This window comes from Amblyomma mixtum, chromosome 2, assembly GCF_055824585.1.
Source record: "Amblyomma mixtum isolate Tamu chromosome 2, ASM5582458v1, whole genome shotgun sequence".
NCBI classification, from domain to species: domain Eukaryota; kingdom Metazoa; phylum Arthropoda; class Arachnida; order Ixodida; family Ixodidae; genus Amblyomma; species Amblyomma mixtum.
This window is the reverse complement of record NC_143013.1, coordinates 46,470,154-46,494,961: the sequence shown is the minus strand read 5'-3', so window position 1 is coordinate 46,494,961 and position 24,808 is coordinate 46,470,154. Positions and strand designations below refer to the sequence as shown.

Here is a 24,808-nt window from a genome sequence, read left to right as displayed (position 1 = left end):
GAGTCGGCCGGGGCGACGACGAGAGACGAACTCGTTCTCGAGGAAGCTGGGCTGCACGCCTCGAAAGTCGGGGGCGTCTCAAAGAACAGGAGAGAGCTGAGCGATGCCATTTCCAGCTGGCGACAGCTTGGTCGCACCCATGTTATATACCAGACCGTACGCAACAGGGGAACAGAATAGTAAAAATTTGTCATTTCGCCGCCTGAGTGTGGCAGGGGGTGCACCATCAGACAGACAGCTGTGTGCTGTGCCGGAGTTTATCCTCTCGTGCTACAAAACGAGGGACATTGTGAACGCTGGCGTACGCTTCATCGCTTTCATGTCAATAGTAGCCACACAGATGCCAAGACAGCTGGCGTCGTTTTAAATGGAAGCAAGTTTGCGCGCGCGTTGGTTCTTGTCACGCTGAAAAGTTATTAATAGAAACACCAGTCAAGTTTTCCTACTGTGTAGTCAACTATTAGCCAAGCGCAGTTTCCACCTGACGTAATTACAGGTGAAAGCAGACCTAAGCAGATGAGGTTGTCTTCAGCCGAGTCCTCTGACAGAGCTAGCCGTGCCTGTCACGGTTGGAGTGGCACACGTTCTCTCCCTCGAACAGAAGAGCCCCTTTCCACGGCGGCGGCGTTAGCGCGCTACCTGATCAGTCAAGGTCTAGAGCAGCTGCGCAGCTCCGTCCCCTCACCACGGCAGCACCGCTGCGCGGGCGATGCAGCATCGCTGTCATGGCTCACATCGGGATGCTGGCCGTGTTGGTCGCCGACGTTCTGTGCGTCACGCTGGTGAGCTCATATTCGGAACTTCGCTGGGGCCGTTGTTCACGATTTACCTTTTGCCTGCGTGAGCAGATGAGGTCTTGTGCAGCGTAACCGTAGGAGATGCGTGTGACGTGAGCGCTCTCTTTGCATTCAAGAAAATTATTCGGGAAGAAGACCAAAAGGTCCTAGAATGGCTGCCGGCCTCTATTACTTGTCTCAAGGTTCACATTTTCAACTAGAGCGACTGGTCAATCGTTGAACGGCGTCGCAGGTAACATGGCTGTCATCTCTTCCGCAGTCCGGCGTTTGGAAGGTTCTTGTATGTGCTAGTGCGAACGTGCACAAAGTTTATAAGAAACTTTAGCGTCACTTTTCAGGCAAAAAATTTTGGCGAGCCAGTTGGCCCACAACAGTAAAAAAATAATGCTCCGCTAGAACACAAGAAACGCGAAGGATCCAAAGAGGCGCGGATTCGAAAGTGTTCAACATTAAAAAAATGAAGCGAAATATACCTCAAATAAACTTTGCTTGTTTGCTTTCAAGTAGAGGAGTATGCCTGTTTGAGTCCTTCGTGTCTGCATTTTGCTCGTTTTCGCAGCGCAGTATTGCTTGTTTTCTGTCCTTTTGCAGCCCCAAACGCATTTTTTTTTTTTTACCTTGACATCTCCTAAACCTGAAAATGCGAGCTCAAGTCAGTGCTACCGATAGTTTAGAGTGTTAAGTATGGTTAATTTGACTTATCCTGCTGCAGTTTTGGGCCATCAATCCTCCTGTCCTGTGTCGTAGAATGAATGACTTGCTATGCGTTCGCTTCTGTGTACGCTTATGGCGATCGATACAGGTGCCTTAGTACCGATCCTTGCGTTTCTGTCCGGCAGCCGTTGTCCCTTCGTGCTACTTTCTATCACGAACAGAAGAGCGGTTATGTGCAGTTTTGTTACTGTGTTTTGGAACGCTGGTTTCATTTACAAAATGCTCACTTACACCCTTGACTCTGAATATTTTGAATAGTCATATCCTCTCTTGGCTTCTATGTCCGCTGACGGCATAGCAGGCTCTCTGCTTTATCCTTCGTTCGTCTCTTTCCGCCTCGTTACAGCTAATTTGCTTGCCTAGCCTGACGATCCTGAAGGATTTTGTCGACCTTTTTAAAGACAACTTTCCTCTCTCTTCAAGGCGATTTGCGGGGCCAGTCATGCTTTCAAGTTAACTTGTCTTAAACACTTGCAACCCTTCTTGCGCGGAGTTCGCAACCGTACAGTGCCGGATGCGTGGCGCACAATTCTATCATGGCTGTCGTCTTATGGCAGCTACATAGCACCGGCATGCAGGCTCGTTGTGGGGGTCCACGCTTGTGCGAACCTGTTCCACATGGCAGCTGAGAGGGATGTAATGCGAGTAAAAGGCCGGGCACGAAAGGAACTGCGAGCCGACACTGGGGGGACGGAAATTACGGCACCAATGCCTTCGAATGAATCCATGCAGTGAAAACGAATGAAACAAAGAAACCACTCGCTCATAGCTTGGGGCGCGCGCTGTCAGCGAAAACTGTCACGGCTGCTTGGGTTCCCCGGCAGATAAAAACAGCCACGGCTTTGGGCAACAAAACCCACTTTTTGCGCATGGCTGGTCCTTGGTCTACGGCACCGCACTCCCGGTCTTGCGAACGCGCCGGTTCGAGCGAACAAACGTGCGGTGCAGCATCTGGAGGATTGTGATGCGGTCAGTCGCTGGATTGAGCACTGTTTGCCACGCGAAACACGAAATCCACCTGTGCGTATATACGGGCAATTGAAAGCACCTCTTGCAAGCAAGATGACAGTTTAGCCGTGTCTGAGCCGCCTGAAAGAAAAATTCACATGGTGCTCTGCTTCTAAACTATAAGAAACGATTTACTTACTAAAAGACTCCCTTCCGCCGATGACTTGGAAGTTCTATGAACGAACTGAACTTCTACAACGTTTAAACCATGTTTTAGGCATAACCCTCGGATGTAGGCTCTGTGGGCCGTGGTGCTGGAAACAGTGACAGTCGCGGTTGACAGCCTCAAGAAACAAATTAGGCATAAAACAACGACAGTTTCCATTCACGGGAATCTAAAGCCAAAATTTCCGTGCGAATTGGCACCTGCGGGGAAAAAAGAAATATCTACCCCGATGTTCCACACTGGATTAGAACCAAGACCATTGCGAGCCGAACAAGTTCGATGAATTGCATCTTAGGAACCACGCGGCCGTCGACGCAGTTTTCTTTTTCATGTCTCTTATTTGTTTAACACGTTCTTATGCACTAATTCAGTAATTCAGTCTCTGTACAGATGCTGTTTGCAAAGCGGCCCAGTGGTGCATTGAGCGCTCCTATCATAGAACGTAGCGCTCAGAGGCAACGCACGTGATGTCTGTAGAAGTATATTCACTATTAGCGCATCTAAAGAGAAAGCAAGGGTAAAGAGGACACCAACAATGGCAACAATTCCGGTGGGAAGTCCCTCTCCACATAGCCATTCAGCTGAAGCATTGCGTGGGTAAAAAGCGTTCTCGGAGAAACAATGGGTTTAATAAAGCGGAAGACTGGGCTACTTGATTTGCCATACTTAAGGAGCAGCACACCAGAAAAAAACACAGGCAGGAAGTAAGTCCCTTCTTCCTGTCTGTGTTTTTTTTTGTGCGCTGTTTCTTAATTAATTGGTTGAACACAGCGGTCCAACAGCCCTCTCCAACATGCGCGTTTACCACAGGCTCTTTTACGTTTAGCGCTGCTGAGAGGCGCCACGATGACTGCACAGCTCTGTGGTCTGCATGCAGCTGTCGGGAGACTGTGAAGCCACTCCTGAACTACTGTTTCGGCGCTTGTAGTTCGCAGGGTTGTCCTCATCACGTGGCTCCAAAGCGCAGTCTGCGTGGGTTTTCTGAAGCGATGCATCGATGACAGGGGAACATGGAAATGATCTGAGAGTAGCTGCCCATGGAGCAATATCAGTTGGCGTTGAAGAATCTGCAGTGGAACCAATGCTATGGTTCCAGACTACTTAGTCAGCTGGCACATGCCGCCAAAATGTATAGGCTACGCTGCGTAGTATTCTATCGACCCTTTCCTCGGTCACCTCCGTTGCGACAAGGTGCGGTACGTTGGCAGGCAACGAACCGGCAGGCTAGTTTGAAGAAAAGGAGCAGCTGTGGACGACAGCATGTCTACCAGTCGAGCCGCTACCTATGTGGAAGACGGGAATCACCCTGCGACAAGTCAAGGCCCGAAAGCAACCTCTAGAACCGAGCGCACTGCCCCTTAGAACAATGCATCCAACACCGTGATAACCTCATCCATGAGTCATTATAAAATGTGCTTCGCCGGTCCAGCATTGCATTACATCCTGACGTATTTTTGTAGAGTCGAAATGGACAGGATGAGAGGAAAGTTTTTCTTTTTTTTTTACTGTCATTAAGCGCGATATTAGCACTGAGAGAGAGAGAGATACAGAGAGGGGGAAAGGCAGGGATGTTAACCAGAAAGGTTTCCCGTTGGCTACCCTGCACTGGGGAAGGAAATGAGGGGAATAAATAGGGAAGAGAGAAGGAACGAGAGACAAAGACAATCTATGTCTCAAGGAAGTCTCTCGGAAAAAAACAAAACAGTGCCTGTGAGCCTTGATGGTAGTCGACTGTTGTGACCACGGACCGAGGATCTTGGCCTCTGTGAAAGGGCGAGGATCAAGGCTGTCCAGAGCACAACGCAGCTTACGTGTTTCGTTAATGAAAACAGGGCACTCACACAAGAGATTCTACTGGTTGTCGTCGTGTGGGGGAACCAAATGGAGCACATATGTAAGTTCACGTCGAATGTAGACGACGACTTTGCTGGTTCTGTTGCGCGTGTGGGAGAAGTAAATGCTTCATAGCCGGACAATCGTAAAATGTTGAGCAGATTCGATTCACAGTTAACCAGAATGGGGAAGCGGTTGTCATAAACATAGTGTATAATATCTGAAATCCGGGACTGGAACCCGCGGGCATTCCACTGAAAAATGAAAGCTTGCTCGACTTTCTTCGGAAAAGATAGTTCTGGGGGAGCCATGGTGTCTTCTAATGCTGAGCTGCAAGAACTGGCTGTAGCGCGTCGAGTACTTGCAATGCATTGTGTGCTACTGGCGTGCGCAAGCTGGACAGCAGAGCACGCATGGCATTCATCAGTGACGTGAGCATTGCAATCATTTGCATATCTTGGCCATGGTCGCAATCATGCCTTTTGGCCGGGTCAGTCGTGGGTGTCGCAGACATGAGGTGCGGCAACGTACCTGACGCAGTGCGCGCTCTAGGCTTTGGTAGTGGTGGCCCCGTGGTATCAGAGGCAGCCGGTCGTGTGTCACCAGTCGCCTGGCTATCCTGATTTGTTGTCGATGGAGGCGTACAAACTACAGTGCCGCTTGGGGTCTTCTCTTCGAAGGTATTTGTTTCCTTCAACGACCTTCGGTGGCGGCGCGAACGACGTCGTCGCACCTTTGCAGCGGCTTCTCTGTGGGTGGAATGGTCACGCACCATTTGCTTCAGTACCGCCCTCTCAGTCTTTAGGCGAGGGCAGTGCATCGAGGAAGAGTCGTGAGGGCCACGACAGTTGGCGCACTTCAAAGCAGTCGCGCGGCAACTGTCGCCGCTGTGTGACTCGGAGCATCTTGGGCACACGATGGAGTTGTGACAGACGCCGCTCACATGACCAGTCCTCATACATTTCCTGCACGGTAGCGGCTTAGGTACGAATGGACGAACTGGGTGACGAAAGTGCCCCACCTTCACGTATGATGGAATGCAGTCACCCTTGAACGTCAGCTTGATGCATATAGACCTTCCAAGGCAGCACTGCGAGGAATTTTATTGTAAGTTAAGTATGGAGGTGCATATACACTAAGTTCAATTTATGGGATGTGCGGCGCTAACACGTACAGTTTATTGTTGTCACAATAACAGCCTTCGACAAGAAAGTTATAGACTGATGCTTATCGCAAAATGCAAGACATAGCAAACTAGCAGATTTCGCTACTCTGTGTTCCCTGATTGAAATATTACATGTGTCATACGCTGTGTGTCCACGTACGGGCATATCTCATGAACAACACGCCCTTTCGCAGGGTTCGCCAGCAAGTACTGCCCGGCCACTCTCGCCGCCCGTTGTTGGTGTGAGCTCGAATTCCAGGATGGAGAATGGCACATCTCCCGGGGCACCCCAGGAAGGCGTGGCATCCTCAAATGCAACGTCGATACCCGAGGAAAGCGAGCGCGTTCTAAACCACCTGATGCACCTGATGGAGAAACTGAACCAGGTTCCGTACCTGCAAGCATTATCTCGCGGCTCCTTGAACGGCCAGGACAAGATACCGGTCATCAAGGAGGCTGTCAAAGAGCTCAAGGTGGGAGCGCAAGACAATGCGACTCTAAGCGTCACTCTCTATGAGTCGCCGCTGGAAGGCGGTAAGCTCATTTTTTTTCTATGTGAACGCATTCCTCTCATTCTCGACAGTACTACCCACCCAGTAATTATAATGGGGCTATTCTTGCTTGAACCGACCTTTACCAAGAACCGGTTGCGCATATATAAATGAGAAAAAATAACTGCGTGAAATACTGTAGCTCTATCTCGATTCCCGACGGAGGCCACAATCACGAAATACTTTATGCTTGGTAAAGTAGTAGAGTGTAGTTTTCATTATTCTACACTGCTGTGATCATGACCCTCAGATTCGCAAGCGTCATCCGCAGGGTCGTCTCATTTGCTGCATTTGTTCTATAAGTGATTGCGCTAAAGACTGGACTGCTGATGAGATGTTGCAGGTGGCCCTCTGCGCGTTCGGCGTGTTCGGCCCTTCACCACATCGACTAGACTTCGACAACTGTCCCTGCGCTGCTCTTTCGCGTCAGGCAGATCTCTGGACACGCTGTATAGTGGTCACTACAGAAACCCCCTGGGCCTCTTGTTTGTCGTGAAGTGCGTTTTAGTTGCTAGTGACAGCAGGTCTGTCATATACCGCAATATGGCGGGCTTCTATGAAGGATCGGCGGGGAGGTTTTCACTCACGATTCGGCAAGGTCTCACGCCAAGTTCTGCGTAGCAGCTGCAGAAAGCAAATCTTCAAGTACCAGAAGTGGTTTTGCACGAGAAGATGTTACAGAAAACTTTGCGCTGTACTGATCGATGGCGTGTTTTTTTTTTTTTCAAAGGGGAAGCGCTACCTACAATGCAAAAGGAGTTCATCTTTGTACATCCGGCTGTCAACAGTTCTCAAGACTTGGCATCCGAAGCTGGAAGCTTGCACGCTCATGTTTCCCCTCATGCTATTCAGCGCAGGTAAGGTTAGCGCAAACGAGACAAAAAAAAAAATCGCAACGAAATACATTTTTGCGCGCGGCTGCCAGCGAGCGATCTTTTTTTTCTCTCTGCATAAGGCAAACGAGGGTGCGTGCTCGGTACGGCGACAGTTAGGTCGGCATTCGTCTTGAGTGGCCAATGCTTACGTAAGAGATTTGAAAGAGCGTCAGAGGAAGAAGCCAACAAATGCTCCTGACCACAAACACTTCAGACACAGGGCTGCTGACATCGCCGTTGACTGTGACCAAATGTTCCTCAGTTGATCACATTCGCGTTATCTTTTTAGGAGACAATTGCTTGTTTTTCCAGTGGGCTTCCTGAAACCAAAGCCGTAATTAAGTCGTAGCAGAAATGGGATCCGATATTCGTACGGCTTATGCGGCTGAAGTGCGCACGCACAGAAAACTGGAAGGAAACTCGATCAATTTCCTACTCGGTTTTATTTATTTATGTGTTCTGGCTAGAAAGGTTAATTTTGCTAATTGGTATTTACTATTGTTCTATTGCCATCCATCATGTCCTGTCACTCACCTGTCAAGTGATGGAACTCTCTAGAATGTTCGACCAATGTATATGAAACGTCTAGAAACGTCGATTAATGATGGTTAATGATAGTAAGCATGACTTGCACATTTCGTGTACTAGTTATTGTATGGTTAGTGATAGTTAACGTGACATTAACTAGTACACTGATGAATTAGTGTTAGTTAAGGTACAGGCGCAGTGCACAGTCCCACATGCCACTTCTTAACTACTACTAATTACCAGTTAGTCATTAAGTACAATGATATAATCACGAAATCCCTTTATATCATGTTCCGATGTCTTTCGATTGCACCAGATTAAGTATCGATTGGCTATTGATTGGCATATGCCCATATAAGGCATGCATCCGAAACGCGAACACATTTGCTAACACGTCTTGGTCACGACAGTATGAGGCATTAAAGGCTTTTGCCTTAAAAGAATACATACTTGGTCGCGATGCAGTGCCCGTACACTCGGTTCCGGTACCATTCCCCCTCTTTTGCAGCACCGGTGACCAGGAGAGCCAGGGCTATCGCTACGGCCAGTGGGCTGCGGGTGGCCAGAGTCGCCTGCAGGAGCAGCATGGCCGCCACAGCGCTGACGGGGCACATCGACACGTGGAGGACGCACGCGCCCGAGTCCACAAGGAACGGGGCCACGACAAGGGCGGGCAGGCCGAGAGGAAGTACAGGGTCCGCACCGAGATCGAGTACTTCGAGAGGGGTGAGGATCGCGATCTTACAGAGGCATAGCGGATACAGGAACACACGGAGGCAACCCACACACCACATGGGCCAGCTGCCAGAAAACTGATGCAGTACCCACAACGCCACGCCAGAGCAGCGGAAGGCTGAGCTGTCCAGTTGGGAATCGGAAGAGCAGCTTTAGCTTGTTGAACGGGCTAGCCGGGCAGCAAAGGGCGCGGGAGTCCTGGAATGAAGACCCAACCACGGGAATTCTGCAAGACGTTTTTGTTTAATCCAACAAAAATAGAATAACATACGCCGAATTCATTTTTCAAAGGCAGACACTCCCGAGGCCCGCTAAGGGTCTTAGTAAATCAGAAGAATGCCACCTTCGAAGGCTACAAACTATGCCGTTTAATAATCCATTTACGCTTCACGCCATTGAGCCCGAGTCCTTTTCGGCACAGTGCAAATTTTGTGGCCAGAAGGCAAACTTATACCATATTATATGGGCTTGTCAGGCAAATAACAGTATTGACATAATAAATCAGCCAACGTGGGAGGGCTGGGAGGCGGCACTGTCCAGCGCGGACCTCGAGCAACAACGAACCCTCGACGCCAGAGCACGGGCAACGGCTTTCACCAGCGGCGTCCCGGACTAGGGACCCGATCAGCCTTCCCTTAAACTAAGTCATTGTGGCTTTAAATAAACGTTTTCATCATCATCAAGTTCGGTTTTAAACAAACAAGGTTACTATTGTTGAGAGGTACGCCCTAGCTTGCTGGGTGTTGAGTACCGGCACAATGGGTTATAAGAGAAAATTAACATATATGGTGTAGAAGGCTGCAGCGCGGTGAGACAACAGGGCCGTTGGATCAAGTAGTGCAGTTAAGGGTTGGGGGCATTGCTCCGCTAATTCAGAAATACGCCGAGTGCAGACCGAGAGGCTCCATCTGTAGCGGTAGTGCCTAGGCTGTCATCTCCTTATTGAAGCCGTTACTTTTTTTTTTTACTTAATATAAGAACAATGACGTTTGTAAAAGAGCCACCAAAAAGTGTCATGTTCTGGCTTTCGTGACTGTTCATCAGCTTTCCCATGGCTGCCGTCATCCCGCAGTCTACGTGATTCAAGGCCTTCTGGCTTCTGTATTTCTGCGGCGGCCACTATTTCCTTTCTCCGGTCTGGAGCTTTGTTCTTGCGGGGCTTTTGCTGCTTTGAAAGTTCGTTGCGTTAATGAAGACTTGAGCAGTTTGCCGGAAGAATTTATTACAGCCAGATAAAGTTATTCCGCATGAAGGCGATTAGATAGAAATTCCTAGAGCCACTTGCTTAAGCGAAAAGATTGCGTGTTAGTTGGCTGTTGCTTTCACCTGTTCTTTTTCTCATTTATTTTTGCACAGCATAGTTTCTGGACGTGAAATCTTATTTGCGTTTTTGTCTTGTGGCCCAATCACTTAGCTTCTACAGTGCTACTTTTTTTGCGGCGAGAGCATTCCAAATTGCAGTCATTGCTTAAAACACGAACATTTCTGCATTAATTATTGGTACGTAAACTGCTGTTGCTAGCAATTAAAGCGCAAGTACCTACATGTGACTTAAGATCGCACAGGTGCTCCCCATATACCACCGAAAAAAAAACACGGTATTCGTTCCAAGTAGAAGCATATCCGCGGAAAAGGAAACAAAAATTGCGCATTGTCGCCTGAAAACAAACAAAAAAAATAAATAAAAGGACCCCTGAATTTTCAAAGCATAAAACCCGAAAACTCCAAATCTTATATGCGTATATAATATACATCATTACATTCAGGTACTCATAATTTTTTCACTTACTTGCTTACTGCTAGCCCTATCCTAGTACATCTACGCTGTAACTTTTCTATGCTACCTTTTCACCACTGAAACAATTAGTAATTCATAGCAGGCTTGCTGATGTCCGTCCGGGGCGTCAGCAGTGATAACCTGCGAACTTGTCTAAACAGCTATGTGTATAATAAGTTCGCACATGGGAAAATTCGAACGTAGGCGGTTTAAGCACGCCGATAAATTTGGTTCTCCGGTAATAAGCTTTCTGTCGCGCTAACCGCCTGTTACGCAATGCCATGCCGTGAATTCGCACCGTCGACCATCAGAGGCATTGTCACCCCAATTCAGTGACCTCATATTCGCATTCTTTGTTTAATCGTTTTACTTTATTATTTTCAGCGCTCTTCTCTCTCCGCCTTTATCTCTCGAAACTTCTCTAAAACGCATGTGAGTGGTATTCCAACGCAGGCTAAATTACCAGCCTTTCACCAAAGAGCTTCTCTCTCTCTATCACTGCAAGGAGGATGTGGCTGAAATGGCACAGAACTGCTGTATAACATTGGTTGTTGCGCCTGTGGCCGAAAATTGTATCTTGCCGAGTACAGTGGACTAGTTAGACGATATGAAAACCTTTGGCGTTTACTTAAAGAAAAACCAGGGCCGTTTCTGCAGTCACTTTATTAGCACGAGCTGCAAGACACAGGTACTTCAATCCATACAAACTTCTATACGTTCTGGGCGTTTACAGGAAGGCGGCAACATCGGGTCTAGTTGGATAGTCACGTTGCCTTGTTGGGGCCAACCTGACAATTTTTTACATGGCTTACATGTAACGTTACATCTAACGTTTACATGGCTTGTTGGGGCCATGTAAACGTTAGCGCGTCGGGCTAAGCTACAGTCGTGCGTGCTGGATGAGTTCAATTGCATGGGGTAGGTTGTCTTAACCGGATTCGACTGGCAAGGTGCATATAAAAATGGAATAGCGGAAGAATAGAGGAAAAATGATAACCAGTTTTTGTGCTTGCGCCGTCGCGCCTCCGAGACAGTGCGGGTCAAGATCTTGGAAGCCGTGTTTGCATGCTCGTATTGCAGTGCTCCACGTTGGGCGTCGCGCCAGTATTGACACGCTAAGATCGAGTTCATATGAACAAGCAGTCGCCAAGTCGGGGGGGGGGGGGGGGGGTGCACCTTGCTTAGCCCGACGCATTAGTAGACCCATTCCCATCGGGGTCATGTAAACTATGTTACAGTGCTTACACATGTCGGATATCTTTTTACCGCAGAAAAGTTCAAGAACGATGAGCACGACAAGCTTAAGGCAGCTCACCACAGCAAGACAAGCACCGATGCTATCAAGGGCGCCGACAGGTTTGCCTCCCAGGGACACCAAAGCCACCAAAGGCACCTTGGGGGTGGCTATGCGCAGGGAAGCCACGTAAGTATATTTATTTATTTATTTAGTTATTTCAAATACCCTCATGGCCCTGCGGGCATTTTTTTTTTGGGGGGGGGGGGGGGGGGGTGGGGGTGGAACAAGCACAGATGACAAAAAATGAATACATTCACGGGTTACAGCACTACATATTGTTCACTGCACTGAGTATTAGAAATTTCAACAATTCATGGAAACCTAGACAAAGAAGAAAAAAGAACGAGGAAAGAACAAAAACCATCGAAATAAACTACAAATCAGCAACACAGAGTTCATATGGCACGTTTACCCGAAGGGCACACATGTCATGAGCAAGAAAAGCAGGCACTTAATTTTTCTTAAAATGCTAGAGATAGTCGGTGAGTGCCACACCTGCTGGCAAGTGATTCCACTCGGATGATGTAGTTGGAATGAAAGAATTTTGGCCAGCGTTAGTGTGACAAGGTGGAACGCCCACTTTGCGTGGATGGTCGATGCGCGATGAAACATAGGTGGGTGGAATGAGCAAAGCGTTTTTTAAAGCAGGATTGAAATTGTAGATCTTAACAAAAAAGACAGAGTCGTGAAATTTTTCGGCGCAGTGAAAGTAATGGTAGTGACAAAGTGCTTTTCATTTGTGTGACACTTGTTGTACGGCCATAGTCGTCAAGGATGAAACGAGCGGCACGGTTCTGAACAGCTTCCAAAACAGACATAAGTGACTTAGCTTGAGGGTCCCATATCGACGCGGCGTATTCAAGCTTCGAACGAACCAGTGTTTTATACAGAATGAGTTATACAGAAGTTTTATACATGATGTGGCGCAGACTGAAATCACCAAAAAAACGCATGTGCAGACGAGCCATGACTTAGAGGGCACGTGGCGAGGACCTCTGAGGGACGACCTGCATTAGTGTTAGTGCCCTCGGATTTGTCTCTTTCAGATGCTTGGGTGAGCATCTGTTCATCATTGATGAGTCATGCGTAATGTTTCTGCCCATGGCTGCGCAGCAAGCCGTGGGCGTCGGCTACGCTCCCGTGCACGCTGCACCGTCTACAGGCGGCAGAGAGGGAGGCAGCCGGGGATTCTCCCAAAAGGACGCGCAGAACCGCGAAGAGTACCACCATCAGGCCGGGTCCCAAGGCTTCACCGACAAGGACAGGGGACACCAGCGCGCCGGATGGAGGGAACGAGGATACCGCATCGTGGCAGAGAAGGAATACGTCGACAGAGGTTGCAAATATATATCAAGTTTTTGTGAGAGTTTCCTGACGGACTCATAGCGATTAATTTTGCGCGACGGGATTTCTAGCACTGGCGTCGAATGACGCAATGGACATCTGTTCTCGTGGCATTTAAGTACGGAATTCGAACGGGGTACGGAAGACTGGTTTACATCTGTGAGGTCATGGTGAAAATAGCGCGAAAGACCGGGACAGCAGTATGACACGGCACGAGCGCCTGGTCTTTCGAGCTACTTCCATCATGACTCCGATTCGACTCGCTCAACTTTCCACTTCACTGCTTGTGTGAATTTTATTGAAATTCGATGCATTACTTTGAAAGCTTGAAAATTGTTATTTGCGCTTCAATTCACTGACAAAGTTTAGTCTCTTGCTGACGTGGCAAATTGGGCAAAATCTCCTGACAACAGTTTAGATAAAAAGACATGAAAATTGCTTTGAAGTAATTTAAGTTGTCTTGCGTGCCCGTCGTTGCTTGCTTGAAGCAACCAAATGTATGGCACTTCATTTTTTTCCTTCCAGACAAACATCACGACAAAGGGTACGGCATCGACAACCAGGAGAGAGGACATCGGCTCAAGTCTCAAGGGCAACACGGTCACAAGCAAGGGCACGACGACATCAAGAAGGGAAAGGAGCACTACAGCCGCGGGGTGCACGATTCGGCACACCGTGAGAAGCTGCACAAGAATGCGAAGAGCCCCTACGCTAAAACATACCGCGTTGAGGGATCCTCCGCGTACCCTGCAGGACCACGTGATCACCTTTCCAGCTCTACAGATAAAGTAGCAGAGCTCGAAGCTGGCAATGACACGTATCCGGATGACAACAATGATGCATCTAGAAGAAAAAAGGTAATCCGAATCCGAGTCCTAAGCAAGGTTCCCGACCTTGCTTCGGTCACTATCGGCGGACAACTCACGAATGCACCATCGGAATTCCGAGGTAATAACGCAGAATCCGCAGACGGCGCTCTGCAGCCGGCAGGATATGCTGAACCGCCCAAGGACATTCCCACGGTCGTTGACACCGGCCGAAGCGCTGAAAGTATCTCAAGCGACCCATCCGCATACTCTGAAAAACCCCCAAAGAAGCATTTTGTTCCCATTGAAGTACTGAAAGGCCTGCATGAGAACATCCGCGGTGGAACAGCCCAAAACCAAAATGTCAACATCCAGCAATATGCGCCTAATATTTATGGCCTAGCGACGTACGGCCCAAGGCCTGCTAGTGGCCGCCATATTTATAATGAAAGGTCTTTTGAGCCTGTAGCCATAAATCCTGTGTTACAGTCAGAAGACAAAACCCCACAGATTAATGTGAATTTCGGAATGCCGGCGTACCGCCCCGCTCCGAACGCCGACACTCCTGGAACTGTTCCTTACGCCCCCACCACAGAGACTGCGGGACAACCTTACCACGAACATAGCGGACCATCTCCACCTAGCTCGACAAACGATGGTGTTGCGCAAAGTCAAGAAAACTACGGATCGGAACGAAACGCTGCCACCGGGGACCACCGCTTGGAGCCTGGCTCGGGAATTGCGATCCCTGCCGGGACGCCATACACTACAAGTTCCGAAGACCAAAGCGAAAGAGGGATACGTCAGAAGCTGCCAAATGCTTACGCCGACCCGCGCACCTTTGGTTCGAACCAGGGCTCGCCTGCATTCCAGGTTTCAAATCAGCCTCCAAGCTTCCATCCTGCGGGTTACCGGCACTATTCAGGGAACGGTGCAACCTCTCTCTTACATCAGCAGCCGCAAGGGCAGGTTGTCAGAGATCAAGCTCCCGGATATCCGAACCAGGTGGTCCAACATCCGTACAGCTATCCCTACGTCGCAGATACCGCGGTGGTCGTTCCAAGTCAGGAGGGGGGATCCTCTCCAGCAGTCCACGCCGCCACTTACCCAGTGTACATCGAAGGAACGGCTGTCCTCCCAGAAAGTTACAGAGCGCCGGCAGTTAGGGACGCCATCCAAGTTAGCTACTCCCCTCCTGCGCCCAACGGTTACGAGGGGACGAATCACCATGCCGCGGGCCCTTACAATCAAATTTATCCTGGCATACAAGAAGCCTCAGAGATTGTTCCTGTAGGGCAAGAAAAATACACTGAACCAAAGCTCACCTTCAAGACATTTGAGGACAGAAACCATTCACCACCGATTCCAGTATCAGAAAATGTAGAACATAGCCATGAATATGTGTTAAACGACACCGCTGCGACCACAGCCGAGGAGCCAGACCCAGACGGCAGCCTGCAAGGATGTCAAGGAGACAACTGTACATTACCCATTGAAAAGTCTCGCTTGAATCAGGTTGCTCTCGCAAAAGCTAAGGACATCTTCAGGAATTTTGAGCAGATGAGGAATCCGCACAGAAAATGTAGAAATGGAGAATGTCAGTACCGAAAACCGCTCAGCCAAGACCGTAAATGTGTGAGCAAGAAACTCGTAACTGGCTTGTGTCCTCCTAAAAAGCGCACTTTTACGACATCACCTGCGAACGGCTACGGTGAAAGTGACAAGGAGAATACGAACTCCAAGCCTACCGCCCGTGACTCGGACCAAAAATTAAGCGCTGAAACGAGAGAGGAGAGTCGTGAGCAACAACAACGTCAAGGCGAGGGCCGGCCGAAACCAAGAACTATGGAAGAACAAGCAATGATGGCTGCTGACGATGAGCTAAGGCTTGCTAAGCCTGTGCTAGAAGGCTTAGGGTACATGCTTGACGCAGACACACCGGCCAGAAAACCTCTCTTTCGCAACAAGATGGTAAAAATCGTAAAGAAAGATTATTTCAGTCAACCGCTACTGCTCACTTCAGGGGGAAAGGTTGAAGAAGATGGCTTATGGCACGCGAAGAAGCCTGCAAGTTGACAGAGAACACGATTGCGTAGATGTAAAAATATCGAACACTATCTGCAGTGGTTGACATGTGGTGTGTAAATAGTTCGTTTCTGGTGATGTTTCGAAGACAGAAAGCACGTGGTATGGCTTTTGCAGCATGTTATTGCAGAAGGAGAACGAATAAATTTTTTTCTCCCTGTATTGGGCCCACTCTTTCACGGCGAGTGTTTGTTTCTTGCTATCCTTCAGCCCATCTGAGGAGCGCGACCAAATCGCGTGCATGGAATGTTGATCCTCGACACTTGACGTGTGTCCAGATTTATAAGTACTGTGTCCCATGAGGTTGATTTTCTGGCTGCAGACACACGCACACTTACTGCTGATATCGGCTCTGGGAAAAGAAGACTGCAAAAAACAACATGCAAACGCTTTTTTCGCCCTGTCGAACTGTCTTTTGCTGTGTTGGAGAGAGTTTTTGCTTATATAAAGTAGTATTTTCCCAGCACAACGAGAATACTTTTTCCGGCTGCCAGCCACTCAACAGTTTTCTCTCCTTTCCTTCTGAAGCAGCGGACGTTCTTTTCTCCGTGTGCGAGGTACACGGTTCACCAATACACGAGCCATTTGGTAGGCGGCAGCGCATTTTAATTCAATTAAATTCAATTTATTTCGCATTTTTTACAACAGTAACGGCGACAACCGTTATTGCCGAGTCAAACGAGCGGTGTGGCTTGGCTGGTTGGTTGGTTGGCCTCAATTAGAATGGCACATACCCACTACGGGGGAGTGGCCAAGACACAGGCGGTGAACTGTTTGAATGATTAAGAGTTTTAGAGGTAAAGGAGTATTAATAGGGTATAGGCTGACAGATTGTTGGACGACGCAACGAAAGGGGACCTGTTAGCAGGGAGATCGAAGATGGGAGGACGGCATGTGCAAATTTGAATGCAACATATGGAATGGTTCAATTTTGTATTGACTGAAAGAGAGACAGAAAAAATAATAATAATAATAATAATAATAAATTAAAAGTTTGAGAATCAGAAAATGAAAACAAATAGAAAAAAAATAATATTAGCATGGGAGTCGCTGTGTTTCTAAAAGAAATTTTTGAACTGCACAGCGCGCACTCCTGTTGCTTCGTCCAAGCGAAGTAGCGCCAAAGGAAAGAACAACCTCAGAGGACACAGGCAGACCCAGCTGGTGAAACGGATTTTCTAATAGGCGCCTCCTCAAAGAAGAGAATCGGCGGCAGAACAGCAGGAAGTGATCCACTGTCTCAGGCTCGGCACAAAATGGACACAGTGGAGAAACCGCCAGACCAGATCTGTGAAGGTAGAAATTAAGCAGAGGAACTCGGCATCGCAAACGCGTGAAAGAGACCTCCAGTCTGCGCGAACTCCAGTCTTTGCTGCTCCAAGGGTGCAGAAGATGCTTGTATTCGGGGGATGAAGTAAGCGCCGAGGCTGAAAATTCCTGAAATATTGTGTAACTGCGAAACCTCACCGCAGCTGTATATGCGCAGGTTGGCAGGACAGCAATTATTGGGCCCTTGCTAATGAATCAGCAACCTCATTTAACTGAATGCCCACGTGACCCGGTACCCAAAGCAACCTCACCGAATTTAGATGAAGCGGGATCAGCTGCTTAAAGAGGCGTAATGCCCGAGACTCAGAGGGTGATGATAATGAAAAGCAAATAGATAGAGAGTCCGTCATAACCATGACTTTGGAAACGGCAGGATCTAATTTACGTAAGGCTAGAATGACAGCTAATAATTCGGCCAGATAAATTGGAGTGAAGTCAGGGAGACGGAGAGAAAAGGACCATCCCAATGCAGGTGAAAAAATGCCCACACCTGCCTTTTCACGATCCTGCGAGGCATCGGTAGCAATGAGAATATGAAAAGGAAAGGATCTTAGGTGGTCCTGTAACAAACCGAGAAGGAGAGGAAAGGGCTGGAGCTTGGCATTCGATGGGAAAATGTTATCAAATGCAATCCCGACTGAAGGTGAGATGTTATGCAGTGGATGGATATCTGTGAGCTTAATGTTTAAGGGATCGAGGAGAGACTGCACGAAACATATCTGCGGAGTATGCAAACGAGACCAGGTGGCATTTAAAAAGACTGCGGGCTGACTAAGAAATATTACATTGGATGTGTGGAGAGGAGAGTCGTACAAATTTAAAAAGGTTTGGACTGTTAAAAGGCGAAATCTGGCTAATAAAGATGGAATTCGCGCCTCAAGGTGCAGGACAACATTAGCTACATACTTTGGAAGTCCCAAGCAGAGGCGCAACGCCTCACGCTCCAAGAGCACAAGCGGTCGAAGTTTATAGGCAGGAGCTCCTGAGAATAAAACACATCCGAACTCCAAAATTGGGCGGACATACATTTTATAGATCAGCAGAAGTGTGTGCCTTCTCATCCCTGACCTAGTGCTGCAAAGCCGACGCAGGATGCCAATGGCCCGAGCTCCTTTTAAAGAAACTTGCTCAATGTGAGGCCGCCAGGAAAGAGTAGAGTCATAGATCACTCCAAGATACTTCACTGATTGAACCTGAGGAATTATATGATTTCTATAAGAAACGCAGATATGTACAGGATGAGAAACCGGGAAGACCAACAAGGCGCATTTGTTCACATTGAGGGACAGATGAATACTTCCTAACCAGTTGTCAAGAATATTGAGGTAATCCTGCAAGATCTGATACAGAGAGTGAATATCTTTTGCAGAAGCAAAAAATGCGATGTCGTCAGCGTACACGTAAGTTGACACATTATGGATGCATGGAATGGAGCTTAGAAAGATGTTAAAAAGAACAGGGGAAAGAACTGAGCCTTGCGGAACACCTCTTGTCTGTCGAAATTTCTTTGAAGAAACACCATTTCGGCAGCAATAAAATTCTCTGTTTTCCAGGAAAGCAAAGATCCAGGCTACGAAATAGATTGGGAAATTAAGGACCTGTAATCTGTGTAACAGCATCGAGTACTCGACGCTGTCGTAGGCTTTACTGATATCCAGAGTGACAAGCGCGGCAAACTGTTTAGTGCTGCGAGCTAATTTAATACGGCTCTCAAGGTCAGTATGAGCACACCAAATCGAACAGCCCGGCCTGAAACCAATTTGACAAGGATTCAAGATATCATTTGCAGAAATGAAATACATGATACGACGAAGCAGGACCCGTTCCACCAATTTCACTAAATTCGATGTTAATGAAATCGGGCGTATGTTGTCAGAAGTGAAACCCTCCCCTTGTTTTTTAAGTATTGGAACTATTTCCGCAAGACGCCACTCATGGGGAATCCATGGACCTTTAAGGGAATGGTTAACCAGAGCCAACAGATCTTCAGGAGATTCGGTAAACAAAATTTTAATCATAGATGTAGTGACCTTATCGGGGCCAGGAGCCGCTGGAGATAGGCGCAAAACAATTTGCGAAAGCTCAGGCATAGTGACCTCAATGAAATCACTTGAGATGCATGAGAATGTAGGTGGATAATGAAGTGCAGATGTGAATCGACGTTCTAGGCCACCCGCAATTCCCTCTAAGGCCTTAGCGATGTCAGCAGGGGATTGAACGAGGGATTCAATATTGACAGCCGGAGGAATCACTTTCCTTCTCCTCATAAAATTAAACAAGGCCCGTTTATTTCCTGACTGAGAAAGAAAATCATAATGACTTGTAATATACTCCTCCTTCGCGCGGGAGATAGTGCGCTTAAATGTTGCTGCGACATACTTATAATCCAACCAATTTTTGGGGCATTGATTTAGGAGGAGTTTCTTCCAGGCTGCTTTCCGCCGTCTATAGGCACGCGTGCACTCTGCATTCCACCAATTATTGGTGATAGCATCCTTAGATCCTGTGACAATGAATTCAGACTTTTGCCTTGCGCGTTCCAACACTGTGCATATATGTGTAGCTTTACATTCGGAACTCGTAGTGGTGTTTCGGTCCGAATCGATTGTGAGAGCTGATTTGAGAGTGTCTTTAAAGCGAACGTAATTTATGAAGGTGCGCTGTTGTCGTTCGGGAAGAGTTAAGTTACACGCAACCCTGAAACTAATCGGTAGATGGTCACTGTTTGTCGCGCAGTCAACAGGCGCCCAAGACGAGACAGAGACTCCTGGGGAGGAAAAAGTTAAGTCTAAAACAGAGCGGCATAGACCACGTACAAATGTAGGCATTCCTGAATTGTTGCAGACTATGTTGTTGTCGCAAATCCAATCAAATAGTCTAGAGCCGAAACAATCTGTTTTAAACCCCCACGTCACGTGGTGCGAATTAAAATCCCCAACTAATAAAACCTGAGATCTGCTGCTAGACATCAATGAGTCAAGGGGCCGAGTGTCATGCACACCTGAAGGGAAATATGCGTTAGCTACAGTAAAGGGCTGTTGACCTGGGATACTAAGATCAACCGCAAGTATTTCGCACTGACTGTCCGCATACTGAAAAGAAATGAAGGCCCTGTGACAAAACTTTAAGGAAATCAGCAGCAACAACCCTCCCCCTCGTGAAGACATGTCTAGCCGGAACGAACGGTAATGTTTGAGATGATAATTAATATCTGAAGAAAGCCATGTTTCCTGTAATGCAATTACATCCGGTTGAAGTTGATTACATAGGCAAATTAAATCTGTTGAAGCTGAGGATATAGATCGGCAATTCCATTGAAGAACACTTAACGACCCTATCTTGGCGGGAGTGCTGCAGCGGCAACTGCCGCTTCGAGAATCCTGGTCTTAGGATTTTGATTTGCATGACTTTTCTGGGACTTGGACTGGTGACAAGATGGATCCGGGATACTCAAAGGAGACCCACTTCGTTTTTGGGCGCGGGTATCGAATTCCATCTCAACACATTCATCAGAGGATGCGTCCTTAACGCTGTTCGGGAGAGATTTTTCAGGAGTCGTTTGTCGCTCATGCTGACTTTGGCCCTGTGGAGCGCTATTGATGTCCACAGATGGTGGAGGAGCAGCCGAAACCATAGAGGACAAGAGCGGAGCGGCGTGCGCTTGCAGCAGATTAGTCATCTGGGTAGCTACTACCTGTGAGATGCACGTGGATACCGTTTCCATAATACGTTCCATTGCATTCGCCACTGCTTTTTCAACCGCAGCGGTAATTGCTTGTGTCCAAGAGGCGTCCATTGCAGGTGGACATTTTGCAGCCACACTAGAATAGCATGAGGCTCTTTCTTTTGCGGCAAAGGCCTCTCGTCGCGTGCATCGACGTTTATCTATTATCTCTAGAACTTGCACTTCTTGAGCTCGTGCAGGACAATCAGGACAGTTGGCAGAGTGGGCACCACCACACAGGCAACATTTTTCTTGCTGTTCAGGGCATTCTTCTCTAGCATGGCTTTCGCCGCATGCACAGCACCGTGAGCCCGATTTGCACGCTTTGGCGCTGTGGCCAAATCTCCAACAGTTCTGACACTGAAGGGGACGAGAGTTAAATGCGTCAACTCGAAACACTAGTGGCCACACTTTGATCTCTGAAGGGCACACTACTCCTGCGAATGTGGCTATGACGGACTCTGTAGGTATTTTCACCCCCTCTACCATTCTGCTGCAACGATGGACCGCAATGACGCCCGCAGACGAGAGGTTCTCCAGCGTTTCTGAAGGGCTCAATCGAGAGTCAACACCTCGGACTAAGCCCTTGGAACACGCTAGATGAGGCGGAATAAATGCGCTCACCGGGTGGTTGGCGAAGGAGGTACACCTCAAAAGGTCGGCGACACAATCCTTGTCCGGTGACCTGCACAATATCCCACCCTTGCCGAACTGCCGCACATCTGTGATTCGCATGAAATGAGGCGATGTAGACTGAAGGGCCACCTGCACCGCTTCCGGGTTGTTCAAACGAATGGCGCCTCCATCAGCTGGAACTAAAGCCACAGGAATGCTGGTGACTCCACTGCGAAAAAAGACATCGATTGGGAGCTGGTCCTGTGGAAGAGAGGCCGACCAAGGGGAAAACCCTTGGCCGGGAGAAGAGGTAGACATTAAGCCGTCGTCCCGCGCCCTATCACCCTATAACAGGAGCAGGCACAGAAAACAAGAAGGACAAATTGGGCAAGCTAGCAAAACACCGCCAGGTACTCAGCCGCTACCCCGACGAGGATGGCCGTAGCCAAGAGCAAGAGAACTTCAGGCTGCTCTTGATCTTCTGCTTTTACGGCGAGAGCCATTAGTGAAGCCAGAAGTGAAGGAGGAGGAGGAGGAAAAAGAAAGCACGCTTGCTCCGCCATTACTCCCTCCACATTTGAGCCTTGCACATATGATATGGGTAACAGGTCATAGCAGTGTGACAGTCAATGAAGTGGCTGATAGCCTGGCAAAGCCGTCCCTCAATGCCCCGTGGCACCTATCCTCCCGGCTACAGCGTACATCATAGCAGCGAGGTTTCGAAGAAGTATTTTGCTAAGCATGACATCTTGGTCAATTTTAAGATCTGATGATTTCCTGCACCTAAAGTATTCGTGGAGCAGGAAATCATGTCATTCACGACAGCTTGAGGTCTTTATAACTAGGCTGCGCTGCCGGATCCCACCGTTAAATTTTTATCTGCACAGGTCTGGTTTGGCGCTTTCTCCCGTCTGCGCATTCTGTGGTGAACAAGAATCAAGAACAAGAAAGAATATTTCTTTGTAATCATGTCTCGAGTTTTACTTGAATGCCGTATGAGCCACCTGCAGTGCTTATTTTGTGCGTGTGTGAAATTCGTGTTCTGCTTTGTGTCCCCCCCCTCCACCCCTATGTAATGCCCACAGAGGGCCCCTAGAGTTTCTGAATAAATAAATAAATAAATAAATAAATAAATAAATAAATAAATAAATAAATAAATAAATAAATAAATAAATAAATAACTAAATAAATAAATAAATAAATAAATAAATAAATAAATAAATAAATAAATAAATAAATAAATAAATAAATAAATGTTGGGAATATTGGAAATCGCCCAGCTGTGAGGGTGATTGGTTCTGTCTGTCCGGGTGCATATATTGCACACGCGTATGACTTCATATTAGTCTGTGTGGCGTCCATGTATATCGTTATACCCATGCTGCCTCTACGGTGATGGTTTGTATGCGCTTGACGTCGACCATCATGGAGGTGGGGCGTCATATTTTTTGGTACGTTTGGAAATGCGATGTTACGCTGAGGGCATTGGCTAACTGGTGTCAGGTGATGGGGGTAATGCCTGCTCGGTTCAGGATGTTGCATCCCTGCTCCATACAAGACAAGTGCGCTACTTGCCTATCTCTACGTTGTGTTAGTTCGGCGAGAGTAAGAAAGAGGCCAGTGTGCTGACGTCGCTGGTATAAGGTGCAATGGGTAGACGCAGAGCGGCCTTGTAAAGGGTGTTGAGTGAAGATTCGAATTTTCTAGTTTGTGTTAGCGTTAGATACGGGGCGGAGTACAAAAGTCTGCTATACACGAGTGCAATGACGAGCTGCTTTGGTTGATCTTCTTTAAGGCCCTGTTTTTAGCTAAGGATTCTTAGGATTAGGTGTGTGACATTTCGGCAGGCTTTTTGAAACTGTACAATGTTAGTGTTTGCATTGTTGTCGTGAATTATGAGTCTGAGTATACTGCACGATGTCACCTTTGGTACCTGTTTGTTGGATGAGTTGTAACAGGTCGTTGGTTTGCATTTGGTATTGTGTCCGATTCACCAGGCGGAGTTCCGACTTTTGAAGCGATTGCTTCACTCTGCTAGGTAAAGCCGGGAGTGGCCGTTTGTGCAACACACACTGCCTGCCAACCGCATAACAAGCAAACTGCCCACAGTGGCAGGTAGTGGTTAAATTAATGACTGGTCGCCTGGGAAGAGAAACCTGGGACGCAAAGGGCCCACCGCTGGGAGCACCTGCAATCGCAGGGCTATGGCGCATCGCTTAACCGCTGTACTACTGCGCCTGGAGCGGTATGATTACTCCCAGGGATCTATATGAATGTAAATTAGAGAATGACCTTCTGCATATATGAGAATTAGAGCATAACACTATCGCGTAATACCCTTAAGTAGGAGCTTAAAGGGCAACTGCAGCACTTTTTTGATAATTACGCGATATTCAAGGATTCAAATCTATATAGGCTGTAGGTAAAGCATGCCAAGTGTTTTTTCACTAGCATTTAAAATAGTGACGTAATCGACGTTTGAATTTTGCGCTTCTCCTCAATGCACCAGAGCAGTGCAGAAAAATTTAGCGTGACGTCATGGAAGGTATGATTTCAAATTGCCGCTGTCGTCAGCCACACTCTGCCCTGACTCATTAGACGCTGCCAAACAACTCTCGGCGGGGTTTGCCTTCAGTGGCGTTGTTTTTTTTTTTGCTTCAAAGCAGGCATTTGTGCGTTGGAAATGTACCGATACCTTCGATGACATCGTCATGCGCCCCCCACTTGACGTTGTGCGCTTCGGAGAAGCTTGAAGGGCATCCGGATTTTAATCGGCGATTACTTCACTATTTCAAGTGCTAGCCCAAAAAGATTTCGCATGCTTTACCTGCAAGTTTCACATATTCGACCCTCTTGAGCTCGTTGATTTAAAAAAACCTATGCAGTTTCCCTTTAAGTGTGCCCTCCATTTTTTTGCTGAAGGTTCGAGTCCGTCTTTGTGTAAGTGATCCACTATGGTGTCCATGCCTTCCTGGACGGTCGTTTCAACGTCCCCTGGACATCCAGTTTCGCACCACAGGGTAATGTCGTCGGCATGTGCAATGAAGAAAAAATGTGAAACGAAGAGCGCGAGAGGAGGAGGCATGCATGGGAGGTGCGGCAGCAGTCCGAGCTTGAACCGAAAGCCGGGTGCGGCTTGCTTGTTTTTGTTGGCTTTGACTCCCGCGTTGTTAGGCGGTTCACCGCTGAGTTCATCGCATCATGCGTTAGTGTGCGGTCAGGACATCTACATTCGCAGTCGGCATACGACCTCAGCTAATTATGAATGCGAATGAAGAAGACGACCCCAGAGGTGAGCGTGCCCAAGCAAAAGGGTTATGGCAGGTAAAAGAGTCATCCTTACGCACAAAAGGAAGCGGGCGGACAAAGTGCTGCATAACGCGGCGCCACTGTACTGCAAATAATCGAACAGGGCTGAACGTTGGGAAGTTTTTTCTTAACAGTGTCGATTCATAGACT

At 47.9% G+C, this 24,808-nt stretch overlaps 1 protein-coding gene across 1 annotated transcript; it reads left to right on the top strand.

Moving 5' to 3' along the window:
- Positions 1-725: 725 nt before the first annotated feature.
- On the top strand, positions 726-15,672 carry LOC149359217 (uncharacterized). Its single transcript, XM_089567618.1, has 7 exons — positions 726-782; positions 5,878-6,217; positions 6,965-7,091; positions 8,146-8,363; positions 11,421-11,572; positions 12,560-12,782; positions 13,316-15,672. Exons 1-7 carry the CDS (start codon positions 726-728, stop codon positions 15,670-15,672), a joined length of 3,474 nt encoding a protein of 1,157 aa, XP_089423744.1.
- The last annotated feature ends 9,136 nt before the right edge of the window (positions 15,673-24,808 follow it).